The sequence below is a fragment of the Chiloscyllium plagiosum genome, chromosome 20 (assembly GCF_004010195.1).
Source record: "Chiloscyllium plagiosum isolate BGI_BamShark_2017 chromosome 20, ASM401019v2, whole genome shotgun sequence".
Lineage (NCBI taxonomy): Eukaryota > Metazoa > Chordata > Chondrichthyes > Orectolobiformes > Hemiscylliidae > Chiloscyllium > Chiloscyllium plagiosum.
Window position 1 is genome coordinate 48,830,140 of NC_057729.1, and position 18,694 is coordinate 48,848,833.

At 41.9% G+C, this 18,694-nt stretch overlaps 1 protein-coding gene across 1 annotated transcript in view; it reads right to left on the reverse strand.

Annotated features, from left to right (window-relative positions):
* The window catches only part of actr5 (actin related protein 5), a 36,312-nt gene extending 17,927 nt beyond the window's left edge, over positions 1-18,385 (reverse strand). Inside the window, exons 1-5 of the mRNA XM_043710734.1 lie at positions 17,835-18,385; positions 14,743-14,966; positions 12,500-12,669; positions 3,900-4,117; positions 183-365 (exon numbers count right to left, since the gene is read on the reverse strand). Of these exons, the coding sequence (XP_043566669.1) occupies positions 183-365; positions 3,900-4,117; positions 12,500-12,669; positions 14,743-14,966; positions 17,835-18,224 (1,185 nt within the window). The 5' untranslated portion in view covers positions 18,225-18,385. The remainder of the gene's footprint in view (positions 1-182; positions 366-3,899; positions 4,118-12,499; positions 12,670-14,742; positions 14,967-17,834) is intronic.
* Positions 18,386-18,694: the final 309 nt, after the last annotated feature.

Below are 18,694 nucleotides of genomic sequence, written 5' to 3' on the forward strand. Positions count from 1 at the left end.
ATGTATCGGTGTTGACTAAGCACAGGACCAAGCCTGCAATCAAACACGTTGTCAACACAGCCTTAACACGTAAAGGATGGCTACTGTGTTCCAAACTATTTGCTGATTTCCATGAAAGTATGCGCAATTATAGTCAGAGGAAGAATACAAGGGCATGTGACCAGAAGATCATCATTACTCACATCTGGCTTCGTGTCAACAACGTCCACCTCCACATTCACCTCCGCCTGCAGGATTTTTTGCTTGGTCTGCTCGATGGCCAGGCTGAGCTTGTTAACGTACGACTGCAGCTCCTCTGCAGAATCCATGTTCATTTCTGACAGAGCTCGCTTGAAGCGCTCAGTCATGCCTTCTTCCAAAAGCTCCTAGGGGAACAAAGATGAGAAAGCAATATATTATGCAGTGCAAACTTGCGTTTTGTACACATCAGCCCCATTCTGCCAAGGTAAGTTTGCTCAATTGTGGAAAATGGATCACATATTGCCAAATTAGACCCTGTCGTGGCTAGATCCTAAATTAAATACTAGCTCAACTCAGGAGGATACTTTCTATTTCCTCAGTCTGACTTTCCTACTTCATGTACCCAACTTATCACAAAAGGATCACCCATTAGTGATAAGTTATGGTCACATTTGTCCTTCCAATGTTCTGGGGACCTAGGTTCAAATCCCACCATGACAGATGGTGGAATTTGAATTCGATAAAATTCTGGAATTCATGTCTGATGATGACCATGAAACCATTGTCAATTGCTGGGGAAAGCCCACCAGGTTCACTAATGCCTTTCAGAGAAGGAAACAGCAATCCTTACCTGGTCTGGTCTATATGTGACTCAAGACCCACAGTAATGCGGATGAATCTTAACTGCCCTCGAGACAACTAGGGATGGCTAATAAATGATGGTCTAGCCAATGATGCCCTCATCCTGTGAATTAATTTTTTTTTAAAATTCGCATATGAAGGGCAGCATGGTGGCTCAGTGGCTAGGACTGATGCCTCACAGTGCCACAGACCAAGGTTTGATTCCAGCCTCCTGTACGCACTCTCCCAGTGTCTACATGGATTTCTGGTTGTGAACAGTAGTTGACAATTAAACAACGAGCTAGAGGAGAATATTCCACAAATATTCCCAGCTCAAGAGTGCAGTATAAAAGGTGAGGCATCCCCAAACATTCAAAAACACAGATATACACTCTCTGCAGAAAGAACTTGCATTTATTAAGCATTTTTCAAATGCAAGTATTTACTACTTTCACAATCAAACAGTGAATGGAGGTCTTTGATCCTCCTACAATTTCCACAGGCTGCATTCAGCAGTTTAATTATAGCCAAGGTACTTCACTGGAGTGTTATCCTGCAAAATCCACCCAGAGTTGGAATCAAGTCCCAAACGTAAATTACAAAATTCCAAGCAAGCATCAGTGTTAGCACTTACATGGGAGTGGTTGAAGTATTTGCCTGATTAGACTGAAAGGTTTTTCTCGCTGGCTGGCTGCTTCTGTAAGCAACTCACACAATCCATTAACTTGCAGAAAACAGCAATCAAGGAGATGTTATATAAAGGGTTAGATCTGTTCATTTGGGCAAGTTACTGGAAGGTAGTCAACTCGATTACATATTTTCGCAGAAAAACAAAGGTAACCTAGATAGTTCCCATTGTCAAAAGATTTTGACGGGAAGCCAGATAAACACGAGGGTGAAAGGAATGGAAAGATATGCAGGCAGAGTGAGAAGAGGAGGCTACTGTGGACTATGAACATTAGAATCCAGTTGGGTCAAATAACCTATTTCTGGCTGTGCTACCATTAATGTTCAAGCTTCCACAAGCCCCTTTTCTGCTGCACAGCCCCAGGTTACAGTCAAGTTTGGATTGGCAATGAACCAGTCTTCACCCTCTAGTGGCAGACAATCAGTACTGCAACGGCCCCGCAGTATCACGGCAAATGTCAGATACACTAGAGAGACAAGAGAAAGTACTTTTCTAGCCTTCTGATAGCGTATTCCAATTCCCTCACCAATTTCTTAACAGTGCAACAGTAATAATGTTGATTTATCTTTTTGTTTGAAATCATAAAGCACTCTCTAATATCAAAAGCAATATGTGAAAAATCTGCATAACTTATTTTCATTTTAATTTTCACTAATGCAAAGATTAAGCAAGCTTCATATATGAGCTCATATGCAACTGTGCCACAGGCTTCACAAAAATAACAGCACAGTGCAAGAAGAGATTCAGGATCCTGTCTATAACATGTCCATATTCTCTATAACAACATCCAGTGCAGATTCTCTTCTCTGTTAAGTGTCCATTGTGCATCTAATTCTTAGAGGAGAAAGTGAGGACTGCAGATGCTGGAGATCAGAGCTGAAAATGTGTTGCTGGAAAAGCGCAGCAGGTCAGGCAGCATCCAAGGAACAGGAGAATCGACGTTTCGGGCATAAGCCCTTCTTCAGGAATGAGGAAAGTGTGCCCAGCAGGCTAAGATAAAAGGTAGGGAGGAGGGACTTGGGGGAGGGGCGTTGGAAATGCGATAGGTGGAAGGAGGTCAAGGTGAGGGTGATAGGCCGGAGTGGGAGTGGGGGCGGAGAGGTCAGGAAGAAGATTGCAGGTTAGGAAGGCGGTGCTGAGTTCGAGGGATTTGACTGAGACAAGGTGGGGGGAGGGAAAATGAGGAAACTGGAGAAATCTGAGAATCAGTAACTACAAATCCACCAATCCCTGTCATGAAGTTTTTTTAGTGCCTGAGTTTCCACAGCTCTTGAGGATATAGACTGACAAAGATACACCAACCTATGAGTGAAGAGGTGGCTCCTCATCTCAGTCTTAAATGTCTTAATCTCAAATGGTGTCCCTTGGTTGCAGACCCCATAGCCAGGGGAAACATCCTTTTTGCTCCTACTCTGTCTATCCCTTGAAGAATTTTCTAAGTTTCTGTGAAATCACCTCTCATTCTTTTAAACACCAGAGAATGCAGAGCCTCCATCTCTCTTCACTAGATAGTGCCACCATCCCTGCAATCAGTCTGGGAAATACCACTGCACTTCCCTATGCCAAGTAGATCCTTCATTAGATAAGAGCTCACACATTGTTAAGCTTTGATCTCTCGGCTGACACATTCTCCAGCTCCAAGATATCACAATAAAAATTGAACCCTCATGATTAAACAAATTAGGAAAAAGTTAAAAAGATACAATGATTTGTATTTGTTAGTCTGGCTAGGTAACATGGAAATAATTATATCACTTGCATCCCAGGTCATTTACAGAGCCACTAATACACAGTGATTGGTAAAGTCACTGCATGGAAACTTGAGCTTTTTAAACAGGGATTTTGGAGGGGGGGGGGGGGGAAACTCACTGTTCAATTCCACCTATCGCTCCTCAAACATCAAGCATGGAAAAAGAATGCAATGGTTCATGTGTCAAGCACAGCTCAGCTGATCACACTCTTGCAATCTCCTATTTCCCATGCTGCTCAAGTCAGAAGGTTGAGGGATCAAACCCTATCCTGGACAACACATTGCTGTGACAGTGAGGGAACATAGCATCAACAGCGGTTCCATCTTTAGGGTGAAAGACTAAATCAAGGTCTTGTTCAGGTGAACTTCAAACATCCCACAGCCTTTTAATGAGGAGACTGAAGCTTTTCCAATGTCCTAGCCCTAACCAAAACCACTATAAAAAAATTAACTGATTATTTGCTGCATCTCGCAGCTTACCATATCTGGCCATCAAAAAAGTGAATGATTCATCAATGATGGAATGCTTGGGATACCCTAAAGAGTGTAACTTGTTTATTTTTCCAAATAAGTTATGGGCAGAGCCTTGGGAGCAGTTTGTTCATGTTTATGAAATAGTGAACTGAGTATCTGTTTTAAACTGTGTCCCTATTCCTTTACCTGGATGCTGAGCAGTCTCTCGAGTCTTTCCTGATCGAGCTGTAGTTTTTCCTCCCTGCGCCGTGCGTTGAGCTCCTGTAGCCTGCGAATCTGCTGCTGCCTCCGTTCCATCCTCTCTTCGGCAGTCAAGGTGCTGGCCAGCAGCTTGTTGTTAAAGGGCAACTGCATCCTGTGTATATTTTTCTGATAGAAGTCCGGCTGCTTCCACAGGTTGAGCTCTGCAAACAGGGAAACAATTACATCATACCCACTTTTCAATCCAGACTCAAAAGTCACGATACAAATTTAGATTCATAGTCTTGTGTATTTCTGTGAAACTAAAAAAAGAACATTTATTTTCTTCCTGATATTTAGGTCAATGGATGCATTTAAAAAAAAATTAATTTATGCGGCATTGGCATTGTTTCACAATAGCTGACCAATCCCTAGTTGCCCTTGAGAAGCTAAGGGTAGGCCTTCTTCTGGAAGTACTTCAGTCTATCTGGAGAAGGTAGGCTGTAAAGGAGGGATTCGAGACCTTCGACCAAATGACGGTCAAGAAACAGCTGATGTGGTTCCAAGTCAGGATTATGGGTGTTTTGGAGATGCTGCAGTTTCCGTGCATCAGTAGCTAGGAATGTGATAGGTAGATGAAGGTGGGGGAGTGATGGTGATAGGTCAGAGTGGAGGGTGGAGCAGATAGGTGGGAAGGTAGATGGACAGGTAGGATAGTTCAAGAGGGTGGTGTCAATTTGGAGGGTTGGATCTGGGATGAGGTGGGGGGAGGGGAGATGAGGAAACTGTTGAAATCAACATTGATTCCATGTGGTTGAAGCATCCCATGGCAGAAGATGAGGTGTTCTTCCTCCAGTCATCGCGTGGCTAGCATATGGTGGTGGACGATGACTTCAACTCCCCCTCTGACTCCGCCAAGGACATGCAAGTCCTGGGCCTCCTCCACCGATAGACTGTTGAGTTTTTGGAGTTTTTACTTTGTTGAAATGTTTTGAGGGGGTTTTGTTTAGTCATAACAAATTAAATTTCTAACGAGCATGAATTTGTGCATTATTCAGTACAACTAGCAATTATATTGCCAATCTTGTCTATAAAGGTTTTGAGAGTACAGTAAAAAAGAAGCACCTTACTGAAGCAGGAGGCAATAGTCATAGATCATAGCAATTTATTGGCAATGGGGAACCCTAATTCTTTTGTAAACAAATCCAGTGTTATCATGTATTTGCAAGCATTCAATGCTGATGCTAACATGAAAAAAGTAATCAAATTTCCAAAATTAAAACATGTTATCAGATTAGCATATGCAAAATTTAAAGTATGTATTTTATATGTTCACATTAACTACAGAAAGGTTCAAAAAGCAGTGCAAGTAATACTGATCTGGATGCAGAAGATAAACAAATATTTGATTTCCTTTGACGTGACTGATATATATCACCCCATACTCTTTTAAAACTACTCCTGTATCAATTTTTATTATGTATCTTGAACACAAATATTTTCTCTTCATCATTGGTAATGCCATGTCAGAATCAAAAGGTTGCAGATTCAAGTCTCACTCCAGAGATTCAAGCACAAAGCCGAGGCGCTCACTTCAATACAGTCCTGATATCAGATATTATACCAAGACCAAGTCAATCCCATCAGGTGGACACAAAAGATGTCATGGCACTATTTTGAAGAATATTAAAGCACTGGACAATGCACCCTGGCCTACATTTACATTCCAAAAGACATAATTTTAGAAAAGAAACTGTTTGTGTGGTCATTATTTCATTGATGTTTATGTGATCGACTGTGTAAATAGGCTGCTGTGGTAAATACAACAGTTACTACAACTCCACAAAGTAGTTAATTTTCTTTTAGTCATTCACAAGATGTGAGCATCACTGGCTGGGTCAACATTTATTGCCCATCCCTAATTACTCAGACAGTAGTTAACCATGGTGCAGTGGGGCCGGATTCACATGATGGCCAGACGAGTTAAGGATGGCAGTTTCCTTCCTGACAGGAAATAACTGAACCAGATGGGTTTCTCCAACGATCAACAGCAGTTCATGATCATCAACACACTCTTAGTGCAGCCAAATGGGTCAACCCAACGTCACGAATGCTGCTTTCTTTCTTCGTCTAATCTTGGGACCAACAATCTGATACTTAATCACTAAAATTTCTACATCAGAGAAATTCTGTAATGCAACAAATCTTCATTGCCCTTCAGATCATTGGATCAGATCCACAGCAATTTCCCCAAACTTGCACAATAAGGATTTGCTCCCAATGAAAATGAAGCCTTTTAGCAAGGACTTTCTAATTTAGTTCCTTGCTCAAGTTGTACAGGCACCAGGTATTCTATCTAAATGACTGTTCTCTATGTGCAACAATAACCAATAAATGTTGGCAGGATACTCAACTGTACAGCGAGGCTCACAGTTCCAGTCTAATTATGTTCTTAGTCAACAGTCTCACAGATATATTATCATTATTACTGTTATTATTGTGTAGTAATCCACAACAGGAAACATGGTTTTTTTCATTTTATTTTGTGCCTCCACCAGGATGTACCACTGCTTGTCTCTGGTCTGAATATGAATTCTTCCTTTAATTTTTGTTTCTTTGAGAGTGGATCTGCTGCCTCACATGGTACATGTTCAATTAGTCCTCACTTGGCCTCAGTCCCTCTCCTTTCCTGTTCTTTTCCCGTTTTTCATTACATCAAGCCCGTGGAATCCAGAAAAACATTCTCCCTGTTTAATTAAGCCCGAAATATCAAGACATTTCTTCAAGACGTTTCATATTCCAGGGAACTGCTTAACTTTTGTTTTGCTTGAAATCAACTGGAAATTATCGTTCCAAGAGTAATGGCGTATAAAGGATGCTCCCCAAATAATGTAGAGAGAGAGAGCAGCTTGACCACATAACTCTCAAACTTCACTGAACTAACTAACTCAGTTACCGAGGTCACAAGGTAACTGCAGTCCATCGCTTATACCACACGCATATGTAGATTTAGATAGTTTAATCTGAAGTAAGGAAGTTCAATGTGAATAAGGGAACTCATGAAGGTATAAAGCACAAATTGGCTGATTGGGAAAATATATTAAAAGGTGTGACTGTGCCTGGGCAATGAATAAAGAATGTTGAAGGACTATTACATGGCTTACTGCAGCTCAAAATTCCTTCAACAAACAAAAAAGGTCAGTCAATTATGGTTGATAAAGTAACTGATACCTGTATAACGTGAGCAAGGATTTAAAATAAATGGCTGATAAAATAAGTTAGACGATTAAATGAGATTTTAAAAAAAAAGCTTAATACATTGCCAGAAACAGTAGTAAATATAAGGATTGGGAAGTATTTAGGATACAGCAAGAAGGACCAAAATACTGATAAGGGAGATTACAATATGCATGCAATCAAGCAAAAATCATAAAAATGGAGTGTAAAAACTTTCATATAACATATATATGAAAATGAAACTTCTGGTTAAGAATAATAGAGTCACAGGGAGGTACAGCACAGAGTCGCAGGTAGGTAGGATAGTGAAGAAGGCGTTTGGTATGCTTGCCTTTATTGATCAGAACATTGAGTATAGGAGTTGGGAGGTCATGTTGCGGCTATACAGCACATTGGTTCGGCCACTTCTGGAATATTGCGTGCAGTTCTGGTCTCCCTCCTATTAGAAGGATGTTGTGAAACCTGAAAAGGTTCAGAAAAGATTTACAAGGATGTTGCCATGGTTGGTGGGTTTGAGCTACAGGGAGAGCAGAATCGACTGGGCCTGTTTTCCCTGGAGCATCAGAGGCTGAGGGGTGACTTTATAGAGGTTTGTAAAATCATGAGGGGCACGGATAGGGTAAAAATACAAGGTCTATCTGGGCGAGTCCAGAACTAGATGGCATAGGGTGAGAGGGGAAAGATTTAAAAGAGACCTAAAGGGCAACGTTTTCACGCAGAAGGTGGTGCATGTATGGAATGAACTGCCAGAACTGCCAGAAGAAGTTGGTACAATTGCAATGTTTAAAAAGCATCTGGATGGGTATATGACTAGGGAGGGTTTGGAGAGATATGGGCCAAATGCTGGCAAATAGGACTAGATTAATTTAGGATATCTGGTTGGCATGGACAAGTTGGACTGAAGGGACTGTTTCTGTGCTGTACCTCCCTCAACATCCTTGTAAATCTTTTCTGAACCTTTTCACGTTTCACAACATCCTTCTAATAGGAGGGAGACCAGAACTGCACGCAATATTCCAGAAGTGGCCAAACCAATGTGCTGTATAGCCGCAACATGACCTCCCAACTCCTGTACTCAATGTTCTGACCAATAAAGTCAAGCATACCAAACGCCTTCTTCACTATCCTATCTACCTGCAACTCCACTTTCAAGGAGCTATGAACCTGCAATCCGAGGTCTCTTTGTTCAGTAACACTCCCTAGAACCTTACCATTAAGTGTATAAATCCGGCCTTGATTTGCCTTTCCAAAATGCAGCAGCTCACATTTGTCTAAACTAAACTCCATCTACCAATTCTCAGCCCATTGGCCCATCTGATCAAGATCTTGTGGTACTCTGAGGTAACCTTTTTGCTGTCCATCACACCTCCAATTTTGGTGTCATCTGCAAACTTACTCACTATACCTCTTACGTTCACATTCAAATCATTGATATAAATGACGGAAAGCAGTGGACCCAGCACCAATCATTGTGGCACACCGCAGGTCACAGGCTTCCAGTCTGCAAAGCAACCCTCTACCACCACCCATTACAGGCAGAATTAAAAATATTTGGAATGGGGAATAGAGAAATAGCAGGGAAGCTAAATTATTACTTTGTATCTGTTTTCACTATGGAAGATCCAGGAAATTGCCTAGAATTAAAGAGGAGTTGAAAGAAATTAGTTTTGGTAGGTAGTACCTGAGAAATTAATGCAGCTGAAAGTTAATAAATCTATCGGGCCTGATATCTTAAATTCCAGAGAGATGAAAGAGGTGGCTGTAGAGATAGTTCATACATAGAGTATTGAGAGGTACAGCACAGAAACAAACTCTTCAGTTGAAATTGTCCATACCGACCAGATATCTAAATTAATCCAGTCCCATTTGCCAGCATTTGGCCCATATCCCTTTAAACCTTTCCTACTCATGCACCCATCCAGATGCCTTTTAAACGTTGTAATTGTACTAGCATCCACTACGTCCTCTGGCAGCTTATTCTATACACCACAAAATGATTGAGTAGAGAGGCAGTGAAGTCTGTTTCAATTGTATGTAAGTTTGGTCAGACAGTGCATGGGGCAGTGTATGCAGTTTTAGTCTCTACTTTGTCATAGCAAGAGTGAAATGGAGGTTCATCAGATTTGTTACTGCGATGGTGGGGCTGTTCTATGACTACACATTGGGAAAACTGAATCTGTGTTCTCCAGTGTTTCAAAGAATGAGAGGTGATCCTGTCAAAACCTACGAAATTCTTAAAGGCATTGTTTAAAAACAAGGAAGATGCCACTTGGGATCAAGATGACGAGAACTTTTTTATTTAGACGGAAATAAATCGTTGGAATTCTCTACCTCAGAGGGTTACGGAAACTCAGTCTTTAGGTATGTTTAAAGTAAAGATCAATAAATTTCTGATAACCGTTGGCATACAGGATTATGGGCATAGATTCAGTAAAGGGCATTGAAAGGCTGAATCAGCAATGGTCATATTAAATGATAGAGCAGACTTGACGAGCTGAATGCCCTCCACCTCTTCCCATGAAATGAGTACAATTTCACAGATGAAAGGATTTTATACTGTGTGAGCAAGAATATCAACTAATGCTATCAATTAATGCTAACACATTAATAAAGCCTATCACCAGGTATGCCTGAATCACAGATATGGACACATGTAAGTTTGAGGGGTATAATCAGGGTATAATCTGTTATTATAGATATTAGATTGTGGATTCAATTGTAAAATGTGATTCAAATTTGACAACCATGAGCTAGCGACAGAGTTGGGGAGAATGTAGGGCTGAGCCACCATCTTGAACTGCTACAGACCCTCATGACAGCTTTACATTGGATCAAAAGACCATCAATTTGTTTAGACAGTAATTGAGAGTCAAGCATTTTGTTGTGGGTTTGGAGTCATAGTCAGGACAGACAGGTTTTCTTCCTCAAAAGACATCATCAAGCTTGTGTTTACTTTTAATCACAATCGGTAGTATCAAGATCACATTACTGACACTTGTTTTTTTTCCTCCAGATTTATTTTGAAATTATGGAATTTATTGGGATTTGAAATCAGGGCTATGGAACTGTAGTTTACCTCTCCAGTTTACTAAGCCCAATAACAAAGTCACTACATTATCACATCCAACAAAAGCACAAGATTCCAAAAACTTCTGTTATATATCAAAAGGATCTGCCACCTCACAAAATCATTACCTAAAACAATTTGACATTTTCAGATCACAAAAGAAATAGAGAAATTAAATAGTAAAGTTCAACATTTTACAAAAGCATTTCATTTGCAGAGGTCAAATAACTCCATTGGTATTCCCATTTTCCAATTTCCTCTCCACTTCACCAGCAACCATTTATACCATATGAAATAGGAGCAGAATTACGCCATTTGGCCCATCGGATATGCTCCATCATTCAATCATGGCTGATATGTATCTCAACCCCATTCTCCTGCCTTCTCTCCGCAACCTTTGATCCCCTTACTAATCAAGAATCAATGTATCTTTGTCTTAACGAGACTCAATGACTTGACCTCAACAGCCCTCTGGATGTTCATCACCCTCTGGCTGAAGAAATTTCTCCTTATCTCAGTTCTAAACAGTCATCCCTTCACTCTGAAGCCGTGTCCTCAGGTCCTAGTCTCTCCTACTCGTGAAAACATCTTCTCCACATCCACTCTACCCAGACCTCTCAGTATTCTGAATGAGGACCTCTTTGTAATGTTAAAAAAATTAAATTGGAACATCTCTCTGGACATTAATGTAATATTGAAGAGTTGAACTGCACTGAGTGAACATTCTGGAAGTGGGCGGGGACGACAGTCAAGCAGGAGTGCGAATGACCCCCACCCAATTCAGACAGTCATGTGCAACTACTCCCCTATTATTACCAAATTAAATTATCACTCAATCTCTTCCAGTCAGAAATGCTTTCTAGCCATCCCCTGAAGCTAGGTATGTCGCACCTGCATTGTCTTAGGAAATCACTGAGTCAGGAGATTGTTTGCATAACGATTCCCCAGGATTGGGGCATTTACATTTGCATTATCTCTGAGGATGATGTCATCCTACCATTGTACCTGGGGTAACATGTGACTGTGAGGGAGTCACTGAGGGTTGTCTTGAATGGCATGTGACTGTGGAGGAGTGGCCAGAGTATCTGTGAGCATGACCAACTGACCTGTATAAAGGGGGATGTGTTTTCTTTATTCAGAGCCCCCTTTTGACTCGACGTCACATGCCTGCGAGGAGGGTCAAAGGGAGTCACGTACCTTGTACAGGCTTTAATAAACTTTAACTGTTTGCAGATGTTGGTGTGTGTGAATTGCACCTCATGTGTGAAACCTCGGGAAAAGAACCTAACACCTTCATCCTTCTAAATTCCATCAAATACAGAACCAGAATCCTCAAATATTCCTCGTATGACAAGCCCTTCATCCCTGGGATCATGCTCTTGAACCTCATCTGGACCTCTCCAAGGCAATCACATCTTCCCTTGGACATGGGGCCCATAACCGCTCACAATATTCCAAATGCGGTCTGACCAGATCTTTATAGAGCTTCAGCAGTACATCTCTGCTCTTGTATTCCAGCATTCACGAAATTAATGCTAACATTGCATTTGACTTCCTGAATCTGTCTGTTAAATCCTGAATTAGGACTCCTGGGCAGAGTTGGGGAGAATGTGGGTGTGAGCACCATCTTGAACTATTGCTATTTGACCTATCCTAATCTTCAGGTCATATTTGAACATGAGTCCTAGTTAGTGCATCAGACTGATTCAGATCTTGTCCACAACTGCATGTGCATACTTTTCAGCCCAGATCATTTGGGTGAGACAGAATCCTGACCACTGAAGCCATTTCTCACAAGTTATGACTGACTAATTAAAATCAGACATGCCAGCAGGGAATGGAACAAAACATCAGGCTTTCCAGCCCATCATATCGCGGTGGAACCTTTCCACTGCACCACTGGAGGACTGACTGTACTATTTAACAGGTGAATACGTCCAATGAAAGCTAAACCAGATCAGAACATCCCTCTTCCAGGATTGACTTCAGCCAATTTGAAACATGGGAAACTGACAGACAAGAAATGATCCACTGGTTTATCAAGTGACTCTATATGGCTGCAACTTCCTGACTAAACACATCTTCCACCTTAACCTGTAACCTTTGGGGAGAAGACAAAAAAATTGGAGGAAAACTTCAGGACAGCTTGAGGATAAAATATTCCAGAAAATCACCCCTCTGACCAAACATTCTAGTCCGGTGGATCACAATAACCACATGACATTTAGCCTTCCAAGTGACACAATCTCTGCCAAGTTGCTTATTTCAAAGAATGTATCAACAGGATAAGAACAAGAATTACCTTCCATGTAGTCGGCTGCAATGTAACAATGTTCGTGGAGAATCTCTTCCATTCTGCTGAGTGTTATAGCCGGCAAGTGGCCAGGATACTTTAGCTGCAGCAGTCGCTGCATGTATGATGCTGCCTGGCTTCCACCCAGATTAATCCTTTTACTGTTATGAGCGTCCAACCTAGGGTTCATCAAGGAAACATCCATTGGTGCACATACAGAGAGACATGTGAAATAAGATAAATACAAAAGTTCCTGATGTATAAACACCTGACTTACAAACGCTCATACTTAAAAACGTGATCTCACACAGGGTGTAATTTTAAAGATCTGTCTTATAATGACAAAATGCTATATTACGTTGCCCTGTGTTGTGTTCCTAACTTACGAACAGAATCCAGAAAAGAACGTGTTCACAACCCAGAAAATGCCCATAGGTACATTGAGAAACAGTGATCACAACACCCATAGAAGTCCCGACATGGAGACTCTCTATAGGAGTGAAACTCCAGTCCAGCACAATAAAACAATTTTCTGCCATGATTCAAGTGAACTGATTGCATCACAGAGGGTATATCAGCAACATCTGCAGGGACTGGCTGGACAACTTCGCCCCTTGTGTTGGCCGCCTGGTGTTTAGCAGGTTTCACTGAAGCTGCTCCAACATCAACACCCTTAGAATTAGTCTAATTAAAAACCCAAAAGAACTGCGGATGCTGTAAATCAGAAACAAAAACAGAAACTGCTGGAAAAGTTAAGCAGGTCTGGCAGTATCTGTGGAAAGAAATCAGAGTTAATGTTCCAGGTCGAGTGAGTCTTCCTCAGAACTCCAGGAAGGCTCACTCAACCTGAAATGTTAACTCTGATTTCTTTCCACAGATGCAGCCAGATCTGCTGAGCTTTCCCAGTAATTGCTGTTTTTGTTGCTTGGAATTAGTCTTGCTGGTTTTTATACTCCATAGCCATCCAACGTGTACAATAAAGTGCCAGGATCTCAATCTTTTCTCTCCATTTTTCTCCCAGACTCCCATCAAGGGCCCTTGCTCATTTTCTAATCACTCCCCCTCCCTATAGTGATTTTTAATCTCAGTGTCAGCTTAGTCTAGCATTCTCACCTCAGAGTTGGAAGGTCATGGATTCAAGTCTCACTTCAAAAACTGAGTACTTAATCTCGATGACTCTCAAGTAAGTACTGAGTGGGTGCTCCATTACTGGATGTTCTGTATCTCAGGTAAGACTTCAAAACAAAGCTCCTCTGCCCTCCCAGGTAAAGGCAGTTGTTTGAAAAGCAGCGGGGTTCTCAGAGAATCCTGGCCAACACTTAACCCAAAGCTAACATTTCTAAAACATGATTTACTTGTTGATTACCTGTTTGTGGGACTATGCTGTGTTCCTCTACAATGCTGACTACACTTTCAAAATAACTAATTTCTTGTGAAACACTTTGGGATATCACACAAGATGCTTTATTAATGTAAATGCTTTTCTTTCTAATTAGTTTTGGATAATAAATTTGAAACCAACAATTCAAAAGATTGTGAGCATATGAGTTAGGAGCAGAAGTAGGCCATTCTGCTATTCAACACGATCATGGCTGCTCGGATTACTCCATATTCCCACCCACTTGATCACTCCTTTGATTATCAAGAATCTATCTACCTGCACCTTAAAAATATTTAAGGAATCTATTTCCTCTGCCTTTCCAGGACAGAGTTCCAAAGACTCATAACCTCTGTGTGGAAAATGTCTTATTATTTGTGTCTTAAATGGGCAACCCCTTATTTTGAACAGTGACCCTTCATTCTATATTCTCCCATAAGAGGAAGCATCCTTCCCACATGCTCCTGGTCAAGAGCCGGCAGGATCTTAAATGTTTCATATCCTTCTAAACTCCAGAGGATGTAAGCTCAGCCTATCCAAATTTTCCTCATAAGATAGCCCACCTGTTCCAAGCATTAATCTGGTAAACCTCCTCTGAACTGCTGCTAATACACTTCCTTGAATAAGGACAAAAATATTGCCCACAGTGCGGGAATGATACACAATCAAACTAATATTACAAGTCTGAGAGTGCATGAAAGAGAATGATGGAGCACTTGAAATATTAACAGTTCAAAGTCTGATTGAGCTGTTCTAAGTTTCTCACATTATTATTTTTTGTTTTGGATTTGCAACATTTATTATCTATTATTTTGTCTAATCTGCAGCTCCATGTAGCATGTTTTTAAAGTTTTCATGTTTGTGCTTTACAAACCTGCCATGCAGCACAGGCAGAATGTGACAGCAGTGATACCCAGAGGAAACAATCAATCCAGTGGCGGGGTGTTTGTTATTGCGCCAAAAGCTATAAAGATCGTCAATTCCATATGACACCTTGGGAACGTGGTAGCACTCAAACAGGAGCTCGGACATCAACTGTCGTGAATACAGTGGATTACATGGTGCTTCTGTTAAAACGATTGGATGTTCCACGCAAAACTGTGATAGATACAAACAGTACCAATTAGTATAATGTGAATATATGAACAAGGAAGAAAAACTGGCCACTTCTCTCAACCCTTTGATCCTCCTCTGCCATTCAATAAAATCATGGTGGATCTGATTTAAATCTCAATCCTATATTCCTGCACATTCCCGACAATCTTTCATTTGCTTAGTCATCAAGAATTTATCCACCTCTACCTTAAAAATATTTAAAGACTGTGCACCCACTGACTTATGAGGAAGCGCACAGCCTTCTGAGAGAGAAAAAAATGTTTCTTCATCTCTGTTTCAAATGGATAACCTCTTATTCTTAAACTATGACTCCTACTTTTAGATTCTCCCAAGAGAGGAAACATCTTTGCAACATCCACCTCGTCAAGTCCCCTCAGGATGTTATATGTTTCAATTAAGTCACCTCTAACTCTTCTGAACTCCAAAGGATATAGGCCTAGCCTTTCCTCATAGGGCAAACTGCTTTTTTCTACATTGTAATCCACCTGCCAGATCTTGGACAATGCACTCAACTTATCTATATCCCTCCGTAGGCTCCTTATAACCTCTTCACAACACACTTTCTTACATATCGTGAGCAGAATTAGCTACCATACCTTTAATTCTTTCACCCAAATCATTTATATAAGTTTTACAGTTGAGGGCCCAGCACCGAATCCGGTGGCAACCACTCAAGCCACCCTGCCAGCCTGAAAATGACCCACTTATTCCAGCTCTTGACTTTCTGTCAGCAACCAATCTTCTATCCATGCCAATACATTGCCCCCTACATCATGAGCTTCTATTTTCCAAACAACCGATGATGTGGCACTTTATCAAATACCTTCTGGAAATCTAAATACAATACATCCACTGCTTCCTCTTTATTTAAAGCACAAGTTCTTCTTTAAAGAATGACAATAAATTAACAACACATGATTTGTCTTGTTGGCGGTGCCTTGAATCTATCTAAATGCCCTGTTTTAATGATCGTATGATTGATGTTAAGCTCACTGACCTGTAGCTTCCTTCTTTCTGCCTTTGTCTCTTTCTAATTAAATTAGTTACATTAGTTATTTTCCAGTCTAAAGGAAGCTTCCCTGAAAGGAGCAACTGATGAAAAGTGAGTTTTCCAAAGTTAAAACCAAAGTATCAACAATTTCACTGGCTACCTCTTTTAACAAACTAGGCTAAAACCAATGGGATTAGATTAGATTACTTATCGAATCTAATCTAATCCCATTGGTTTTACCCAAAACCAAAGTATCAACAATTTCACTGGCTACCTCTTTTAACACGTTAGGATAAAACCAATGGGATCAAGGGACTTATCAACTCCAACAATTTACTCAGTACTATTTCCTCGGTAATTGTAATTTTCTTGAATTCCTCGTTCTCTTGCAATTCCTGATTTACAGGAATGCAACTTGCATTCTCCCTCGGTGAAGACCAACGCAAAATATCTGTTCAGTTCATCCGTCATCTCTTTATCCCCCCCTTTTTTTTAATAGGGCCAAAACTTACAATCTTCAGAATTTAAAGCACTGCAGTCTGGTTAACATGCAGCTGAAGAAAAGTAATAACAAGTGATAAAGGAGTGACAAGCGAAGCCCAGCCAGCTCATCACACTTATTTGGCATGGCAAGTTCCAAGGCTGTATCATAATATGGGGCAAAGTGACCATCAAAATGTTGTGATTCAAAACTTACTCTTTACTTGCCACAAATGATATTTTCTTTCTTACGGCGTAGTGGCATGTGCGTTAAAATTACTGTTATTTTGCTATTAAATCCTGATCCAGTGTGGCATGGCACACCCTATGATGACACACTGAGGCAAGCAGCACCATATTGTGTTCATGCTACATCATATCACCATGGTTCAATGTATCAGGTCACATTATGCCCCGTCAGTTAGGCTTTGCCATGATAGAGTAACAGTTTACTATATCAGAGGCATAGTTTATCATATGAGGGCACAGCTTTCCCCTTCCAGGACACAGCTTCTCATGTCAGCGGTTCAGCTTAACATGTTAGGGGTTGCAACCAGGGCACAACATGCCCCATGCAGGGTACAAGCTGACATGTCAGGGGTTCAGCCTGATGTGTCAGGAGCACAGCATGCCTCATCCAGGGCACGACTTTAATCTGACATTCCTGAAGGGCTTTTGCCCAAAATCTTTGAGGAGAAAGTGAGGTCTGCAGATGCTGGAGATCAGAGCTGAAAATGTGTTACTGGAACAGTGCAGCAGGTCAGGCAGCATCCAGGGAACAGGAGAATTGACGTTTCGGGCATAAGAAGGGCTTCCTGAAGAAGGGCTTATGCCCGAAACGTCGATTCTCCTGTTCCCTGGATGCTGTCTGACCTGCTGCGCTGTTCCAGCACCAGCAACACATTTTCAGTTTTGCCCAAAACGTCAACTCTCCTGCTGCCCGAACTGCTTACTTTTCCAGCACCACACTTTTCGACTATGTCAGAGGTTCAGCTTGACATGTCAGGGCCACATGTCTCATCCGGGCCACAACTTGCTCCACCTGGGGTAAAATCTGACATGTCAGGGGTTCAGCTTGACGTGATTTGAGGGGAGGGCAACATGCCTTCAGCAGGGCACAGATTGATGCAAAAGGGCACAGCTTCCCATGCCAGGGGTATCACCTGGCAGGCATGCTTCCTGAATTGCTGTGCTCTTCCAGCACCATTGATCCAGAATCTGGTTTCCAGCATCTGCAGTCATTGTTTTTACCATATCGGTGACACAGCTCACCCTGTATTGAGGCAGAGCCCGCCATTACAGGGGCACAGTTTATTGTGTTGCTGGGACTGTGAGGACATTTAACAACATTGTGACCTGTCCCCAGGGTGAACTCTGACCTCGGAGGTGATGCCAAGGTGCTGGAACACGTGGTCGAACACCTGCTCCTGAAGGTCGAAATTCACCACCACGTTCCTGTCGAACTGGGACTTGAGCAGCCAGCGGACCACCTCCAGGTTGCGGATGTCGTTGCCGACCTGGGTGTCGCTGCGGGAGGCGCCGCGGCTCCGCGCCGAAACGTTTTTAAACTGAAGCCGCGGCTTCGGGTCCAGGGCCCAGCCGGCCCGGCACTGGAAAGACCCGTTATCCACCACCAGAGGCACCTGGCCCGGACTCCATCCAGGGATCTTTCCCGGATCGTCGATCGGATCCGCCACCGGCTTCGGGTCCCGAAAATAGAAAATATTCGGCGGCGGTTCCGTGAAATCCGCACCGATGGTCGCCGCCATCTTGGCGCACCCACAAAAACAACCCCCCCGGGCTCCCGTGAGCGCTGACAATACGTTCCGCGACACTTCAGTTCCTACTGTAGACGCAAAGAGATACAGGCTCTGGTGGTGCAGTGGTAGTGTCCCTACCTCAGAGCCAGGAGACCCGGCGTCCAAGTCCCACCTGCTCCAGAGATTGTAATAACATTCCTGAACAGGTTGATTAGGAAAATGATTTGGAGATGTGTTGGACTAGGGTGTACAAAGTTAAAAATCACACAACACCAGGTTTCAATAATAATTTCAGTTACATCACATTGTAAAGTTTTGCTGTAAATTCTGTGTCTTACAATTTTATTCTCCACAACCACCTGATGAAGGAGCAGTGCTCCAAAAGCTAGTGCTTCCAAATAAACCTGTTGGACTATAACCTGGTGTTGTGTGATTAGGAAAATACCTGAATAATGACAGCTCAGTGCTTTAGATTAAAG